Source organism: Malaya genurostris, chromosome 1, assembly GCF_030247185.1.
Source record: "Malaya genurostris strain Urasoe2022 chromosome 1, Malgen_1.1, whole genome shotgun sequence".
NCBI classification, from domain to species: domain Eukaryota; kingdom Metazoa; phylum Arthropoda; class Insecta; order Diptera; family Culicidae; genus Malaya; species Malaya genurostris.
The window spans coordinates 8957829-8977660 of NC_080570.1; the positions used below are offsets into that span (position 1 = coordinate 8957829).

Here is a 19832-nt window from a genome sequence, read left to right on the forward strand (position 1 = left end):
TTCCGTCGGAATCTCCGACTAGTATTGTGAGTTGTCATAATCGCGTAAAAACAAGTTTGTAAACAAGTGGATGAGTATGACGGAATTTGGACGGCGAGCGAAGTGGGGATTGACGCATCTTCACCGATCGTCCAATCGGGTACTGACCGGGCCGGGTCGCCTCTTCAGTTGACGTTTGTTCGTTTTACAGATAAGTTCGTGCTACGGCAAAAGACAAGCACTAGGAATCGTCTTTACTTAGCATTATAAATCGCTCTCTTGATAAGGCCATTCGGTTTTTGTGCATGTGGTTGTGGCTCTAGAGGTCGGCTGGATGTACAACAACAAAAAAATGGGGAAATGTGGTATTCAAGTGATCCTGTTGATGTTGTTGATGGTCATGCATGGATCGTGGGTTTTGTGTCAGAACGGTAAGTAGTCAAGTTTTACAAGGAATGGTGAGGTCGCCAAGAGTAGGTCAGTCAGTGTTGAGTCTCTTTTCGCTTAAGAGGATCAGGAGCAAAAGTAGTAGAAATATGTTAAAAAATACAGAAGTTTGTAGTGAAATTTACTTGTCACTTTTATCCAGAAAATTTCAAAACACGATTATATGATAGCATGTTTGTACCCACTTAAGAGAAAGTAGCGTCCACTGGTAAACGATCCAGATCGCTCTAAGAATCACAGTAGGCTGTGCTTCACAGTAGGCTGTGATCAAATCGCGGTGAAGCGACTCTAACGTTGATCAACCAAGAAGCATGTGATGATGATGTGCATTTAGAAAAGGAATATTTTTTTTTGATGTGGAACACATCTTTGTTTTCTATATAGAGGTCCGAATTAAAAATTCAAGGTAAAGAAAAAGTGTTTTTTTAGTGTGACCACTTTTTTAAAATAACGTATGACGATCAATTGAACGGTTTGAATAAAAATATTGATCTTTCAAAATTGTAGTTGCCTTGTTCTACATCAATAGTTCGAACGAAACCCATGAGCTGATTCTTATAGCTTTATGTTTGGCTGTATAGACCAAACACTAAATTTTGATAACAGTTAACGTGATCGTTTGAAGCTAGCAATTGGTCAGAATTAACCAATGGAAGAGGTATCGTTTTTTTTTATCAGGACAACGCCTGGCCATACATACATGGCCTATAGTGACCCGTCAGAAACTTCGGAAGCTTGGACTGGAAGTTTTTATGCATCCTTTATGTAATTACTGTCTTTTTCAGAACTCTAAAATCCAAAAGCCCAAAAGTTTGAAATATTCAAAACAAAAAAATTTCAAATTTTCTAGAGTGTTTTTCAACACAACGAAATAACGATATATTCTTGGATGGGATTTTTTTTATTAAACTTATTTCGCATCATCGATACAATAAAAGAATTCGGCGCTCTGCAAGTCCAGTAAATCTGGTCATCACTTTATTAATAAAACCGCTTAAAAGTTGCAACTAAGACAGCAATTTGTTTTTAACTGCCATAAGCATAAGCCACAGAAGCTTCTCCTGAAGGTGTGCATACAAGTTCTCATAGAGCCAAAAGTGACAGAGAGAACAACAAATCTCAGAGCTGGGCTGAGTAATTCCTTCTCTAACTCATGTGCACGAAAAAAAAACGCTAACACAGCGACAAATGATACTTGAAGGTTCAATTTCGGTGCACAAACCAAGTGCTCGAGTTCAGAGCGCCCTGTATTGACTACGGTAAAGCGATATGAAAAGATCGTTTGGCTGTCATTGATCAGTAAGCGCCAGCAGCTTAGGGTGAATTTGTGCATATTGTGTTGTGGACAAAATCGCTCATTATTTTATATTCGGTACCATCCGACCTGCTTTCATCGATTAAATAGAGAACTTAAAAAAAATAATTCAAACAGTTCAAAATATCAAAACAAAGAAAGTACCGAAATTTCACACTTTTGAATTCTCAAGTTTCCTCATTTCCAGAGTTCAAAAGATCTTAAGCTCTTGAAATTCAATTCACAAAGCTTCAAAGTTTCACCGTTTGCAAGTTTCAAAGTTTAAAGCAAAGTTTTGAATTTTCAAGCCTCAATGCATCAGAGTTTCCAAATTTTAAATTTCCAAAGTTTCATAGATTCAATGTTTCAAGATTTTCATATCTTCAAAGTTTCGAAGCATTTAAGTTTCTAAGTTTCAACATTCACAAAGTTTCACTGTTAGAAGTTAAAAAAAAATTTCAAAGTTTTAGAGTTTCAAAATTTCAAAGTTTCGAAGTTTAAGATTTACAAGTTAGTTTCAAAGTACTAACATTTCGACGATTCAAAATTTCATGACTTAAAATTTTCCGTTTCGTGGCTTTTAAAGGTTCAAAGATAAAAATTTGCGAAATGTCTAAGTCTGAAGGCTTCAAAGTTTGAAATTAAAGTCTCAATATTTCGTAGTTTCAAAACTTCAAAGTTTCAAGATTTATAGGTTTAAAATTTCAAAATTCAAAGTTTCAAAGTTTTGGAAGGTTCAAAATTTACAGCCTTTCAAAGCTTCAGGGTTTATGAGTTAAGCGAGGCACCTTTCGCCAATGATAACGCAAATAGGTGAATAATTTGTTGCTAATTAGTTACGGTAATTTTGAATTTGTTGCACGATTTTTTTTTATTCGAGTACTTTGCTGATTGCATAAGAAGTTCGCGAACAATGGCAACTTAGCGAAGTACTCAAAGAAATAAATAAAAGAGTGAATAACAACCGTAACTAATTAGAAACTGTGTTATTCACTGTGTTTCGATTTGTTTGAAGCATATTTGGGAGAGGGGCTTTGCTAACTTCATGTGAACTCAAGCGAAGTATTCAACAGAATAAAAAATGAATTGAGCAACTAATTAGCAACAAATTATTCACCCATTACCGTTGTCATCGGTTAGAGGTGCCTCGCTAAGTTCATGGTCATTCAAAGTTTTACCGTTTCAAAGTTTCAAAATAGTGAAGCTTCTACGTCTCAAAGTTCCAGTGGATCAAAGGTTAAAAATTTATTGTCTATAGGTTTTAAAGTTTCAAGATTTTGAAGTCTCAAAATATCAATATTTCATAGCATCAAAATTTCAAAGCTCAAAGCCAAAAATTTAATTTAAGTTAAAAAATATCAAAGTTTAAAATTCAGTTTTAAAATTGTAAAGCTTCAAAGTTTCAAGATGATCAAGTCTTCAATGCTTCAAAGGATCAAAGTTCCAAGATTTTCTGAGCATAAATATTTTAAAGTTCTAAATTTCCTGAATTTAAAAATCAAATCATTCCAAAACTTCCATGCTTCACCGTTTGAAAGTTTCAATGATTTAAAGTTTCAAAATTTTCAAAGTTTAAATTTTTTAGTTTCGAAATTAAAAAGTTTATAAGTCTTTAATTCAAAGTCCTAAAATTTCAAAATTTTCAAACTAAACTTTTGAACATTTCTTCAATGTTTCAAAGTTCTAAAGCTGCTTAGTTTAAAAATTAAAAAAGTTTCAATTTTTCGTTTCAATTTTCAAAAGGTCAAAGTTTCAATTTTTCGTTTCAAGTTAAGTTTCAAAATTCAAAAGGTCAAAGTTTAAACCTTTTTCAAAGTTTCATTGTACCAAATTTCGAAGTCTCAAAGTTTAAATTACATTTACAAAGTTTGAAAACCTCAGTTTTAAGATTTTCAAATTTTCTATGATGTAAAGTTCACAAAGTTTCAAGATTTTCAATGTTCAAAAACTCACAAAGTTTCACCGTTTGAAGTTTAAAAAATACAAAGTTAAAAATGTTTCAAAATTTCGATGTTTCAGTTTTTGCCATGCTTCAAAGTTTAAAATATTTTCATGTCTTCAAAGTTTCAATGTTTAAAAGTTCTATGGTTTCTAAGTTTCAAAATTCACATAGTTTCAATGATTCGCCGTTTGAAAGTTTCAAAATTTAAACATTTTTCAAAGTTGGGATGTTTCAGAGCTTCAAAATTTCGAAATCTTGAAGTTTAAAAATTAACAAAGTTTCAAATTCCTAAAGTTTCAAAGTTTCAATATTTTCAAGTATCAAAACATCAATCTTCTCTATTGATCGCCGGGTAGAGACATTCGAGATCCACTTTGTTTCTTCGACACTTGGGTACTTAACAAAACAATCACTTTTTTCTTTCTTTGTTCAGTCTTTATACCCTCGAAATCGAATTCGAGCTATTTTCGACTGCATCGAAGTCAAGTCACAGAATATTATACTCATAAAGGCATAGATCAAATATTTCATCACTTAAGGGCTGAGGCCAGTAGTAGGTCGCGTATAACCATGTGTCTCGTCCTGCGTATTACATTTCTCTCCATGCTCTCTCGCATATGTACAAAATGACTCTCGATGGGCCGGGTGACCAGAAAAGTTTCGATATTTTCGGTAACTAGTTTGCATAAAATGTGTCTGCGCCCAATAAAGCTACCGCTTGTTCGGCAGCCTTGCTTAGCCGATTTTATTTGTCTCTCATATTTCGTTACGCTACCAAGAAACTGGAACAGAAAAAATGGCGCCGCCAAAGAAATCGACTTACCTTCACAAAAAACACTCACTTCATTTTTATCGCGACAACACCTATGTTTTTATGCACTAATCGCATCTAAATTGAATTATCTAGACATTGTCATCGTGAAAATAGCCCTCAAAATAACCCTAAAACAAACTGGCCTCAGCCCTTAAACTACAACTTAATATGACATCATCTCATGGTGCGTTTTGAGCCAATTGTCATTCAAATAATTGATTTTTTTTCTTCTTGCGAATTAATCGACCTTGTGTCGTCAATGGAAACCCACAAATATTTAGCATCTGTACAAACATTTGGCTAAAATAACACTTATTCGTCCCACTGTTTTCAGCTTGCCGCACCCCAAACCGACGGGACGGACGTTGCGTTCCTCGTGACGAGTGCCGCAGTTTTGTACAGTACTTTTCACCGGATCGGATTCTTACCGTGGACGAGCTAACCTTCGTACGGTTGTCCAGTTGCAGCGAGAGTCCACCGAAGATCTGCTGTCCGGATCGGGTATCGACGGGAACGACTTCGGTGGCGACTTCGACCGTGGCGACCCCATCCGGTGTTTCGTACGATTTCACCGGACTGCTTCCGGATCCGAGACAGTACGAATGTGGGTTGGATTTCCTCGCCGATCGGATCTACGGAGGCGAGAGCACTTCGCTAGAGGAGTTTCCCTGGTACGCATTGCTCGAGTACGTCACCAAGAAAGGCGAGCGGGTGTTCGAGTGCGGTGGATCGTTAATCAACAAGCGGTACGTGCTGACGGCGGCACACTGTCTGGATAATGTGAAACTGGATGATGGCGAGATATTGTGAGAGACGTTTGGTGGAGGGTTTGCTTGCTACGTTCCTCGGAATTGACGTGTTTTGTTCGATTTTAGTGCCAACGTGCGACTCGGAGAGCACAACACCGCAACCGATGTGGACTGCGAAGAGGATGACGGCGAGGTGACCTGTTCGGATCCTCCACAGAACATTGGCTTCGAAGAGGTCATCGTACATCCGCGATATTCCAAGGTGGATCAGAACCAACATCACGACATTGCCTTGGTCCGTCTGGACCGGGACGCTACGTTGAGTAAGTACGTGACTCCGATATGTCTACCGGAGGCGGGATTCAGTCCAACCAAAGCCGGCCAAAATGTCACCATCACCGGATTCGGTCACACGGGTCGGAAACGTAGGTCTTCTTTTATCACACAGCTGTCAGGTTTTTTGATGGTGTTTTTGAATTTTTCAGGGCACAGCGGCATCAAGCAGAAAGCACATGTCCCGATCGTAGATCCGGACCAGTGTCAGGCCAAGTGGGGCAAACGGATCACCGTCGGGGACGGGCAGCTGTGCGCTGGAGGACACTTCAATATCGACGCTTGCCACGGCGATTCCGGCGGACCGCTGATGACTCAACGGCTCTACTGGACCATCGAAGGCATCGTGTCCTTCGGGAACCGGTGCGGTCTGGAAGGCTGGGCCGGAATGTATACGCGTGTCGCGAGCTATGTTGGGTGGATCAAAAGCGTGATACGAGCTTGAAATAGCGGATAAAGTACTTTCCTAGTGATTAGGGAATTCCAAGCAGAAGCATCCGAATCGTAGTTTGTAAATAAACACATAAAAAAACGAAACAATATTTGATCGCTTTGGATTTGAGTTGTATATTTGTGTTTATTTGCTCTAAAATAGACGGCCGATGAATGTGTCAGAGCTGTCACCGGAAATTCTGTAGAACGAATATTTTCTACCGTCTCCATTTCACGCGTTCTAATCTTAAACGAAACCGAATCTTCTTTACTTCACAGTAAAAAAAATTCTAACTTCGCTCACAACCGATTGGAACCCGATCGTTTGTTTTCAGTCGAATGCCGAATCGTAGTTCCGACCACACGACCGTACCGGTCGTAAATTTCTTCCTCTCTCGTCGTTCGATTTTTCGTTCTCTTTCTCTCGTCAGTGTTCCAATGCGGATCGACTGTGATTTACATTTTATTTTAGTTGGTGTTCGGGGGATCGACAGCAAAGCGCAGCAAGCAGCTGATTACATATTCCCGAACTTATCAGCCACACACACACAGTTCGGCTTCAGTAGCAATCAATCCGTGCTTGTGTTCATTCAAAGTCAGTGTGGAAACCCTCCTCTCGGACAAACGGACACGGCCTACCGTTTAACACCCGCGACAAGATGGCAATCGCCATGCTCCGTTCGATCTTACTGATGATCAGTGCTTTGGTGGTGACATTTTCGATCGAGCCTTCGGCGTCGCAACCGCAGCAACACCAGCGAGAACAAGGTAAAAATTGGTTCGGCTGGCGATCAGCGAAAATGAAAAAGTCGCGGCATTTCCGGTTTGATTCATACATATTTCAACTATGGTTTTGTTTTCCTTTTTCGTTCGTGTAATGGCGCACGTGTGCCTGTGCAGCTACGCCCCCCGTTTGGGAGGTGACCACGTTGTGTAGTATACCGAATGAGGACCAACAGGGCGTCTGTCGGCCACCGGAAGAATGTCGCGCTTATGGAGCCATCAACGATCCGGCCAGTCTGAGTTCCGTGGGAAGGCTTAGCTTTTTGAAGCAGGTTCAGTGCAATGCAACGGCGAGTATCGGTTTGGAACAAATCGCAGTAGGCGGTGTTTGTTGTCCACGCTCGGGAAGCTACAGGTCAGTAGATAGACGGAAGTCCCGATAAAAAACCCTCTCTCACTTTCTCTGTCATTCGTCAGATCACCGACGCTAAACGAAAGCCTACCGAGACGGATGCGGCCAAAATCGGCGGTGGTGCATTCCCGCTTCGGAGACGACGAGACGTGCGGATTCCAGACGTATGTGGCGAAAATCCGGGGCGGCGAGATTGCCAACATCGACGAGTTTCCCTGGATGGCGATGCTGCTGTACGAAGCCCGTGGGTGTTTGCGTTACAAGGCGTTACGTAACAACAACTGGTACTTATCGATACTTCTAGGCGACTCCAGCTCGGTGATCCACGGCTGCGGCGGTGCCCTGATCAGTAGGAACTTTGTCGTCACGGCTGCACACTGCGTCACGGGACGGGAGTACGACACCAAGGGACCACTGTGAGTATTGTATGGGTCATGAGAATGTTTCCATTGGGTAGTTGACCACTTGCTAGTAGATTCTTAATGTAAATATCAATGGATAGAGAGACGATCCTACTGACTCTTAGAATTCTTCCAGGTCGGGGATCAAACATAAGACAACTTGGTTTAAAGAAACAAAGCCTTACCTTTTGAACTATCGAGCCAAAGTTTTTGTGCTAGTCGCCTTTGGTTCCGGCAGGTGTTTTTGCTTTTGTCGGAGGACAGAGTTACAAATACCATTCGAATCACTTCGTCGAGGTCGATTTTCACAAACTTAGATTCCAATGAAAGGTCTTAATGTTCCGTACAAAATTCCGGAATTTCATTCGGATTACCCTTCCGGTTAGTGATCAAACCATGATAAAAAAAAGTTCATTTCATTATCACTCGTGAAAAAAGGAGATTTTCTAGAAAAAGTCAGTAACTGAGAAAATCACTTCCGAAATTTTCATTCATGAAAGTGTTTTTTTTTCAGTCAACGAAACTTGATAACGAATTTTCACCCACAGAAATATCGCTCAGGAGTTAATCGAAAGGGAGAAGAACCACCGACGTTGTGTTTCTTCTACGCTTCCGTTTGACACCGAAATGATTCGTGCGAGATTCAATTATTATTGAATAAATTCGCAACTCAGAAACAATGATTGCTGTACACGTAGGGTGATCAAAATATGAAATGATATATTTTTGACTGCGATTCGATAATCGCTGCAATATTGATAAGTGAATCATCAGCTCTTTAAGTTAGTTGGTTAATTTAGGATACATTCAATTATTGATTAGTGAATCAACAGCTCTTTGAATTCAATGATTTTGGACATTTTCGGTAAGCGTAGGGCGGTTCAAAATCACTACACACTGCTCACTAAGTATCTTTGAAAATCTTTATATGAGTAACGTTACAATACAGACACGTAATGCGGAATGTTGTTTATATCCTTCATCAGTGCATCAGTTTTATTAGATTATCATATGATTTAAAATGTTATTTATTCACTAATCAACAAAGCATTAAATTGCAAGAGCTAGAAATTTTCATTTCAACCACCCTTCGCGCACTGAAATTTTTTAGAAAAGGCTCTACGTATCGGCAAATTTATTCATCATTACAAACACATTCTGCAAAGGGTTAAGATTATAAGGGCTATGAAATTTTTATCAGATATATTCAATGTGCGAACTTTTTTCTTAAATATGATCGAGGAGAATGTTCACCAATGAATTATTCACAAATGATTTTTTTTGCTATGTGATTTTCAGTTATAATCGCGTTTGCAAAAAAATCAATAGTGATCTTTTCTTCAGTGAGTTTTTTGATCGATGACTTCTTTGTCTGAAAACCGCTTGTGAAAAATTTCAGTAGCGATTCTCGAAATTTATTGCTTCCGGTTCCGGGATTACAGGGTGATAAGCACCAGAAAGTGAAAAAAATTCACTTGATTTTCTCGGAGATGGCTGAACAGATTTTAAAAATTTCGCACTCAGATTCAAATGTTATGGTTATGGTCCCATACATAAAATTCTGAGTTTTATTCGAATCTGACTTCCTGTTCCGGAATTACAGAATAATATGCACCAAAGAAGAGAAAATAATGTCACTCAGTTATCTCGGAGATGGCTGAATAAATTTTCGTAAACTTAGATTAAAATAAAAGGTCTTATAAACATTTTCATTCGGATCTGGCTTGCGGTTCCTAAATAACAGGATAGTATGCTCAGTAATAATGAAAAAAAATTATCAGATTTTCTCTGAGATTACTACACCAATTTTCACAATCCCAGATTAGATGAATGGACGAATTTTGCACTGAGTCGTACTCGCAGCCAACAGCACTTTTTCAGTTTTGAACGATACTTCCTGGACATGTAGACAATGTCCAAAAATGTCACTTGACATACTTGTTTTACTAAAATGTATCTAGACTGTCTTTTGAAAAGGGCCAAACTTACTTTACCAATTTTTTTTCAAACAGTTATTGTCGAAAAAATGAAAAAAGTCATACAAAAAAGTGTTATACTAGTGAACGATTTGTGGTTCAGTCTCTGTTAAGACGTAGAGCCGACTTGAGCCAATTTTAAATATGATTAGTATCTAACGGGGAAAACAGATTGAAAAATTTACATGTGAGTGTGCAATTAAGGGGCGGGTAGAGTCTAACAATTTTGAAAAATTATTTATTTTTTTCTTTGTATCTTATTAGAGTAAAACGTTTCAAGAATATTCTGTGAAATTTTCAAGCCTATCAGAACAAAAGTTAGCAAGTTATGGGGCTTTATCTTTGCGATCTCATACTGCGAAGAAGTAAGAGAAAACATTCTTGAAATGTTTCATTATAACATATTATAAAAGAAAATATATGATTTTTTGAAAATATTAGACCCTACGGGCTCCCTTGAGTAATAAATTGTTTCCATTGATTTTATAAACAAAAAACTTTAAACGCCTTTTTGTCGAAAGCAGGTTTTGAAAGTTCGTGTACATCGTCATTCAAAAATTACTGCACCAATTTTTATAAAATTTTACACACACTTTCTACATATAAAAAACCAGACCCCAACGTTTTCCTCTTCCCGTTGTTTGTTACTTCGGGGAGGTTTTACAGCTACAAAATGGTGAATTTTTTCGTGAAAAATCGCAGTTTTCACTTTGAATAACCACCAAAAATTCAATAAAATAAAAAAAAAATCAAACAGAAATGTTGGGGTCTAGAAAAACTTCTACTCTAACTATGCTGCTTTGATTTGTTGACTTCTGATTAGTCTGCGCTGAGAAACAGTGGACACCGCAAATCGTGATTTCTAAGAAGCGTCCTCAAAAATACTTCTTCACCGACTCATTTCTCAAATGGTTCCACGATAAAAATTACAAACTGTTGTTCGAATTATGCTTTTTATTATGCAAAACATTCGAATTTATTTTGTTGAACGATAATTGAAAAAAAATCGCAAAAATGATGATTTTTTTTCATCATTTAAATAATATATTAAAGATGATCAAACCTTCGATTGACTTTCAACAATGTGTGTTTTAGTCTTTATTGAAACGTAGAGCCTATCAATTTTTTTTTGAATAATGGAAAATTCCTTACCGAGTCCTAAACAGAAAAATATGGACTTTTAAAATTTAAAATCAATTTACAAAAAAGAATTGATATTGAAAATTTTTTTTCCTAAGATTGGTAATTAGGTTCCCCATTAACCGTTCATACATTGCAAGCTGGGCACTTCAAATGAAAACAAACATTTTCTAACAAACTTTTATTTAGGGGTTTGGTTAAAAGCCGTTTTTGCGCAATGGGCACATAGCCGTTTTTACTATTCTTAACATTTTGTCTTTGACTCGTCAGCGCAGAGCAATTTGAATTGAACTATTTAGGACAAAATTAAAGTTCATACTAAGCAGTTCAATTTGAACTACTCTGTACTGACGAGTCGAGGACAAAACGTATAGGAATAGTAACATAAACTTTTTTTTTTGTCCAAACTGAATTTTTTATCCAGTGTCTTTATATCGGAAACTGAACTAAATTGAAGGTCATTAACATCCTAGATTCCAATAAAACTCAATATGTGAGAGCATCAAGAAAAATTTTTGTTGGAAAAATTTTATTACTTTTTTTTAAATGGTGTTTTTTCGTAAATCGGCCTAAAATTGTTAAAACCATTTTTTACCTTACTCTATAGAAAGGCATTAGAATTGCTGGAAAAACCGGCTTTCGAACGAAAACTCGGAGACCCATAGTGTTATATATTATTCGACTCAGTTCGACGAGATCGGAAAATGTCTGTGTGTGTGCACTTTTTGAAGATATTTTTGCTGCTCAGTTTTCTCAGAGATGGCTGAACCGATTTTAACAAACTTAGGCTAGTTTGAAAGCTGCTGTCAGGTCATTGATCAAGTTCGAAGATCAAATGGCTGTGACTTTTGGTTCCGGAGATATAATGGTATAAGTGACGTAACCGACAAAACACGTTGTTTTTTACCGGTCTAATGTATACAAGGGTGCCAATATTTTGGGATCACCTCTAATTTCGTAAAGCGCTATTGTTCAAAAGTTTAAGTACCTCGAAAAAAGTCTTCATGCAAAATTTGAGCTAAATCGGACATGTTCCTTGCCCAGCGGTTAAAGCTTGAAAATTTTCGATCTTGAAAAATTTACTGTTAAGGGGAGCACATGAGATTTCCGAAATCGAAAAAAAATTTTCGATGACAAAAGTCTTAGAATATCATGAAACGTCGAGATTTAGTGTCATCAGTCCCAGAAAGTCAATTTTCGGAAAAAATTCTTTTCAAGGTGACACTAAATCTCGACGTTTCGTGCAATTTTAAGACTTTTGGCATCAAAATTTTTTTTTTGATTTCGGAAATTTCATGTTCCCCCCTTATGGCGATTTTCCAAGATCTATGAGAATTCCACAAAGTGAACTAAGAAGGGTTTTTTCTTGATTAGCATAACTTTTCTGAAAGTTAAAAATCAAAATCAAAAATGAGCCCAAATTAGTGTCAGAAATTATTTTATGAAAAGATAAAAAAAATCATGAGACTATTTCGAAGAAAGAGAAAGGCATTATCACACTACTAGGTGGATTAAGAAGGGTTTTAGTATCGAATTAAAATAGTCGACTTTCGCACCAAATCGTGTTCGGAAATAGCAGCACTTTTAAATGAAACTTTTTCGACATGCAGACTTTTTTCCCTTTATGGGCTACTCTGGCCGAGGGGGTACTAGACATAAAAAAACACTGCTTACTTTGTTTTTCGAAAATTGATCTAGACTCTCTTTTGAAAAGGGCCACACTTCTATTTTACCAATTTTTGCTTATGAAAAAAATATTCTTGCAATTTTACAATCAGCGTCCTACCTCTGGAACCAGGGGTTTGATCCGCATGAAGATTGGACTATTCTTATGGTATCTCAAGCCCTTTCAGATGATGCTAAGTTTGAAATGTGGAAGTGAAAATCGGATCAAACATCTCCGAGAAAAGTTAGTGATGGGGGACGGGTATAGCGTGATGGGTAAGTCGATGCCTTTCACAGAGCCCACCTGGGTTCGATACCCAACCCCGCACATAGGGTCAGAAGGTTTTTCTTGCCCGAAGAGGTGAATGACCTGAAGGTTAAAACCTCTATAATCGAAACAAATAAAAAATTTAGTGACAATAATTTCACATTTTTGGTGCATATCATCCTCTAAATCCGGAACCGGATGTCGGATCTAAATGAAATTAAGGAACTTTGTATGGGACTATAAGATTTTTTTATTTTAATTTAAGTTTGTCGAAATCGGTTTAGTCGTCTCCGAGAACATTTTCTCAGTTCATCGAACAGAGTCGAATGGTATATGACTAAAGGTATATGAAAGCCCCCAAAGTGAGCTATTATTTATCAAAGCATAATATTTCTCGAGTCGAATTCAAGATTCGCGAAAATGACATCATGGAAGTTTCTTTAACCTGACCCCCCACGAAATATCGTCAATAGCCAAATTATTTGGCACCAAGCGTCCTTTTGTTTCATATCGAACAAATAATCAAAAAATATCGAACAATAAATAAATTTTCCACCATTTGTTTCAGCTTGGATCCGGAGCATTGTTTTTTATACGACGGAATTCGAACTGGCAATATAGGTCACTAGGAAATAAATGGAATTCTTATACGGAAGCACTTCTAAGAAATCTTAAACAAATCTCGTATATGAAGCTAGGCTTCTTAAGACCATTGAAATGGTGTTTTGTTTAGTCAATATTCTGCATTCGAGACTAAATTAGCGAATGACAGTCTTGCATTCTTCAGACATAATCAACATGTAAGGGATGCCATGTTCGCAGATTTGTTAGTAGATCTCTTAATTTCTAGTCTACAAACTGTTTGGAACATTTTTGCTTAAAAACCTAACCTGACATCTCCGGCGAATAGTATTCTTTTAAACTAGATAACTTAACTAACTACTCTCTCCAACTGTACCGTGTCTTTCCGCACAGCAAATTCGTCCGGCTGCGGGAATACAACGTGTACGACGATCCGGACTGTGTGATCGAGCAGAACTTCCAGGACTGTTCGGAGGAGAAATTCGACACGGCACCGCTCAACATTTTGGTTCATCCGCAGTACGACCATGACGGCCGCAACAAACACCACGACATTGCGTTGATCGAAATCGAATCGAGCCCACCGTACTCGGATTTCCTGCGACCGATCTGTCTGCCGGAACCGGAACTGGACAATGGTGCGACCGAGGGCAAAAAGCTGATCGTCTCGGGCTGGGGCCGAACGGATATCTGTGGGTTTGTGATCAAATTGCTGAAGTTCGCTATTCTAAAATTGTTCGTTTGTTTCTATTTTTTTACTACACCAGTTCGCAAACAGCTCGGCAATAACGCGCTCAGTCCGATCAAGCTGAAGGTAGTCCTACCGTACGTGGATTCGGATACGTGCCAGAAAGTTTTTCGACCGCAACGGCTGGAAATCGGATCGGGCCAACTGTGCGCCGGCGGTCAAAAGGCGAAGGATACCTGCGGCGGTGACAGCGGCTCCCCATTGATGCACTACGACGTTACGAAGGGTGTCTGGGTGCTGACGGGGATCGTCTCGCTGGGGGTTCGTGACTGCGGCACCGAAGGTATCCCCGGTGTCTACACCAACGTGCGGGAGTATCTGGACTGGTTGAAGGAAAATGCGCGGTTGTGAGCCACGATCGAACTTGATATGTCGAATATGAATGGTAAAGAAAAAATGTTCTATCGTTTGCAGTTGTTTTATTTACGGCATCAAATTTCTTAGATTCTTAGATCTCGCTTAGATTTGCCTACAGGATCAGCTTTTTCGAATGATCATTCAAATGAATTCGAATTCTAAATTGGAATACTCGATCTATAAAATCGAGTGAAAATTCGAAGTTCACAGAATTCATTTCGCTATTGTGACAGAAACATTTCTTAAATTGATATTGAAAAAGTAATCCACGTTATTTGTTTAATTGATTTGACAGGTTCACTGGAATGGGTGGTGGAGTTTGTCCAACAACAAATCAAACATCGAATTTCACCTCCTTTCAATACTTAAGTTATCGACAGCTTGGGATTTGAAATAGAAACCACTCATGGAATTTCTTTTATCGCTGGAACATATTTGCCATTCCATGATGATATTGATGTACATTTTTTGTAATAGGGAATCTAACTGTAAAACGTGCTCAGTGGAATTCTGGACAAAATAACCGGAATGGGAAAATGCTTCGAGAATGAGAACTCTCTGCTGGTTATTTTTCAGTTTTATCTCCAAATAGTCCAACGTATTTCTATTCCGTGAGAAACCCCTCCACAATTGATCTGATGCTAGCAGATCAAAGTCACATTCGTAAAGAACTAATTACTCATGCTGACTTTGCCTTGAATCATTTTCCTGTACTATTCAGAATTTCCAATGAAGCAATATTCATTGGTGTAGGTTTGAATACAGATTTTTACATAAGTGAAACTAAGAATCTTTCAGTCCCCAATGCTCAAACTAAATACAATTCTTCTATCGTCGATAACAAACGTCAACTGCTCATTCGTTCTCGTGATCCTGCTTTGAAATCCATTTTTTTATACCAAATATCTTAGAAATGCATGAAATGTCCAGATCCGTTGCAATCTCAAAAAATTCGACTTCGAGAGAATTTGAGACCGCGTAACTTCGGAAATCCGCGTAGAAAAAATCGCAAAATGGAAGTTTTTTATGCTAAATATATTACAAATGCACGAAACGTCAAGATCTGGTGTAATCTAAAAAAAAAAAATTATCGTGTTAGTGTGTGACAGTTTACTTAAAAAAAATTCGGAATAACACCAGATCTCGACGTTTCATGCATTTCAGCTTTCGCATTTTTTTTCCGCGTAACTTTGGAAATCCGCGTAAAAAAACGATAAACTAAGAAATTCGCATAACTTCGAAAATCCGTGTAAAAAGGCTCGTAAAAAACTGCATAAAAACCGCGAATTTTACTAGTTTAGAATTTAATTCGGTTAGCTAGTGCGACAGTATGAATTTATATGTACCATTTACCATCCTCGCAGATGAATGTTTCTGTGGTTCAGTGAATTAACGGACGCGGCGGACGCTAGTATTTTTTTTTATTTCAATGAATTCAGTTATGTACATCTCATAAGATTCAAAATCACAATATTTTTCCGAAATGTGGTTATAAAGACTGTCCCAGAAAGTATGGACGCAACCAAAAACCGCTGCCATTTCGCAGTGGTTCAGAATCTGTCAAGTTTTATGGCTGCGTCCTGTTGTTTACACTCTTCTCTAACCACTTGTGCAGTTGTTTATTCGTTTTCATTAGTTTGTTTCGAAATGTGTGAACTTTCAGCAGAACAACATCGAAAAATTGTGTACAAATAGTGCACAGATCGCGGACTGTCACTGAGAAAGATAGCAAAAATGGAAGGAGTAAGTGAGAAAGCCGTACGAACTGCAATCGGGAAGTTCGGTGAGGATAACACCCTTGGAGAATAAACCGAAAACGGGTCAAAAAAAAGGTCCAGCTAACCCTCGGTTGTGTAAACGTATACTGAAGGCGTTCGAAGCAAAAGAAGGAGGTTTCAATTCGGGATGTGGCCAAAAAAGTGGGCACTTCGAAGTCAAATGTTCTTCGTGCTAAAGAACATTTGAATCTTCGAACCTATAAGAAGCTGAAACAACCAAAACGTAGTCCGAAACAAGAAGCATCGACCAGGCCGAGGGTTCGAAAGTTGTACAATACGATTCTTGCTGGAAATTTGAACTGCATAATCAAGGACGACGAAACCTACGTGAAACTCGATTACAAATCCTTGCCGGGACCACAATATTATACGGTGCGAGAAGGGCAAGTGTTAAATTAGTCCGAGACATCGATTGAGGTCGAAAAATCTGGTAAGAAAGCTATGGTCTGGCAAGCAATTTGTAGCTGCGGTAAGATTTCGAAACCCTTCATCACCACTGCTTCAATGAACAGCGAAATATACATCAAGGAATGTTTACAAAAACGACTTCTACCCATGATTCGAAGCTACAAGGATCCTGGCCAGATCTTGCTACTTGCCACTTTGCCACTACTCGAAGTCAACGGTAGAATGGTATACTACCAAAAATGTCACTTTCGTCCCAAAAGACATGAATCCACCAAATTGCCCACAATTTCGACCAATTGAGGAATTTTGGGCATTAACGAAGGCACATCTTAGGAAACATGTCTCGGCAGCCGAAACCATTCAACAGTTCGAAAAAGATAGGTAAAAAGTGTCAAAACTTGTCGCCAAGAAGTCTGTGCGGAATTTAATAAGGAACGTTCGCAAGAAGGTGCGCCAGCTAGTCTACAATGGCTAAGTAGCAAATGTTGAGAATAATATTCTGTCGTTGTAGTCTAATATTATCAGTATATCGAATAAAATTTGAATATCTAACACTTGTGAATTATTTACAGCGAAATCAAAGTGCGTCCATACTTTCTGGGACAGTCTTTATCCTCTTATAAACAGAAATTCTAAGTTTTGTCTTAAGCACAAATTAATAATTGATAATCAAATTTTCAGACCAGCTGCCCATGCAGTACCAATTTGGTCGTCTTGTTGTTCCACTCGGTAGAAAACGCTACAAAGGATTCAGAATAAAATTTTGAAAATGATTTTGAAGCGTCCTCCCTGGTTTAGTACAAATAAGTTACACAGAACTCACAAATATAGAACCATTAGATGTAAAGTCACATAATACTATAAGCAAATTCTGATAAAAACCGATGCAATTTTGAATTGAATCGATCCGCTTTTTGTATTAGTTAGTAAGTTAGTTTATAACTTTCTTTCCATGTTTACATATTACAAGTTGGTTTACAATTTACTTACAGAAAATCACAGAAATACGGCAGTAAATCGTGTCCTAATTATTCTAACCAAATTATGTATTAACTAGGGCTGAAAAATCACTTCTTATAATCGACCACTTGCGAACAAATTTAAATTTATTTCATATTGCAATAAATAATACCAAAAAAAAGTGGGAGGGTAATGTCAGAGACATAACTGAATGACGTTTCTTCACACTCCTGAATGTATAAAATTGTTCTCATAAATGAACATGAACTTGGCTAGGGACCTATCGCTAATAATAGCACTAATAGGTGAATAATTTGTTTTGTAATATCAAGGGAATTTTGAATTTGTAGCCCAATTTTTGAGTTTTGTTAAGTTCACATAAAGTAAACGTAGCACCCCTTCCAAATAAGCTTGAAAACAAATCGAAATCTAGTGGATAGTTTGTGGATAATTAGTTGCCAATTTGTTACGGTAGTTTTGAATTTGTTGCTCAATTTTTCTTTCAAGTACGTCGTTAATTTCATATAATTTTAGAAGCGAAATACTAAAAAAAATCAAAAATATGAGCAGCAAATTCAAAATAACCTTAACTAATTAGTACCAACTATCCATTGGGTTTCGATTTACTTTCAAGCTTATTTAAGAGGGGTGCTTCGTCAACTTCATATGAAAAAACCCTTCTTAATCCACCTAGTGGTGTGATAATGCCTTTCTCTTCTTTCATAACAGTCTCATGAAAATATGTTTCATATTTTTATTAAATAATTTTGGACACTAATTTTGACAACAATTGATTCAGATTGATTCGAGTAGTTCACAAAAGCATGCTTCAGTGTTTATGTCACACAGTCAGCATCATTTTTCCAAACTAGTGCTTGACATTTGCGTTGCCTATTTGTATGAGAAGAGTGATGCTAATCTAAAAAACCCTTCTTAGTCCACTTAGTGGAATTTTCATATATCTCTAAAAATCACCATAGGGGGGAGTACATAAAATTTTCGAAATCGAAAAAAAATGTTGATGCCAAAAGGCTTAGAATTACATGAAACGTCGAGATTTAGTGTCATCGCGAAAAAATTTTTTTTTGAAAAATCGACTTTTTGGGACTTGTCAAAATTTTTCTAAGTCCCAGAAAGTTGATTTTTTCAAAAAAAAATTTTTTTTGAGATGACACTAAATTTCGATGTTTTATGCAGTTTTAAGAGTTGTGGCATCAAAAAAAATTTATAGTGCTTTTTCAAGATCGAAAATTGTCAAACCTTTACCACCGGGCAGCACCCCTTACGCATGTCCGATTTAGCTCAAATTTTCCATGAAGGCATTTTTCGAGGTGCTTAAACTTTTGAGCACTAGAGCTTAACGAAAATAGAGATGATCCCAAAATTTTGGCACCCTTATATATATATATATATATATATATATATATAAGAGCGGTAAAAATTAACGTGTTTTGTCACATATACCATCATATATCTGGAACCAAAAGTCACAACCATTTGATTTTCGAACTTGATCAAGGCCCGACAGTAGCTTTCAAACGAGCCCAAGTTTGTTAAAATCGGTTCAGTCATCTCTGAGAAAATTGAGCGCGTTCAAATACAACGCTTTTTGTCGGTTACGTCACTTATACAATCATATCTCCGGAACCAAAAGTCACAGCCATTCGATCTTCGAACTTGATCAATGGCCCGACAGTAGCTTTCAAACGAGCCCAAGTTTGTTAAAATCGGTTCAGTCATCTCTGAGAAAATTGAGCGCGTTCAAATACAACGCTTTTTGTCGGTTACGTCACTTATACAATCATATCTCCGGAACCAAAAGTCACAGCCATTTGATCTTCGAACTTGATCAATGGTCCGATAGTAGCTTTCAAACGAGCCCAAGTTTGTCAAAATCGGTTCAGCCATCTCTGAGAAAATTGAGCGCGTTCTAATATCTTCGAAAAGTGCACACACATACACACACATACACACACAGACATTTTCCGATCTCGTCGAACTGAGTCGAATGGTATATAACACTATGGGTCTCCGAGGCTCCGTTCGAAAGTCGGTTTTTCCAGCAATTCTAATACCTTTCTATAGAGAAAGGCAAAACGAAGTACACTGAAGTCTTTTTTATGCGAATTTACGTACCGCATAAAAAAACCGCATAACTCTAAAAATTCGCATAAAAAAACCGCATAACTCTGAAACTTCGCATAAAAAAAACCGCATAACTCTGAAACTTCGCATAAAAAAAGACCGCAGAAGGGCAAACCGCATAACTCTGAAAATTCGCATAAAAAAAACCGCATAACTCTGAAAATTCGCATAAAAAAAACCGCATAACTCTGAAAATTCGCATAAAAAAGTCGCGTAAAAAAAACCGCATAAAAAAAGACCTCAGTGCATTATAAAAAAAACAATAAAAAAAATGAGCAA

At 37.6% G+C, this 19832-nt stretch overlaps 2 protein-coding genes across 2 annotated transcripts; both read left to right on the plus strand.

Moving 5' to 3' along the window:
- The first annotated feature begins 160 nt into the window (after positions 1 to 160).
- LOC131431619 (CLIP domain-containing serine protease B10-like) lies at positions 161 to 6115 on the plus strand. Its single transcript, XM_058597447.1, has 4 exons — positions 161 to 410; positions 4811 to 5282; positions 5352 to 5650; positions 5711 to 6115. The coding sequence occupies exons 1-4, from the start codon at positions 314 to 316 to the stop codon at positions 6001 to 6003; spliced, it is 1161 nt and encodes a 386-aa protein (XP_058453430.1). The 5' UTR covers positions 161 to 313; the 3' UTR covers positions 6004 to 6115.
- Positions 6116 to 6455: 340 nt separating this feature from the next.
- On the plus strand, positions 6456 to 14314 carry LOC131431628 (CLIP domain-containing serine protease B8-like). Its single transcript, XM_058597458.1, has 6 exons — positions 6456 to 6758; positions 6891 to 7128; positions 7191 to 7369; positions 7430 to 7541; positions 13551 to 13849; positions 13925 to 14314. Exons 1-6 carry the CDS (start codon positions 6650 to 6652, stop codon positions 14254 to 14256), a joined length of 1269 nt encoding a protein of 422 aa, XP_058453441.1. The 5' UTR covers positions 6456 to 6649; the 3' UTR covers positions 14257 to 14314.
- Positions 14315 to 19832: the final 5518 nt, after the last annotated feature.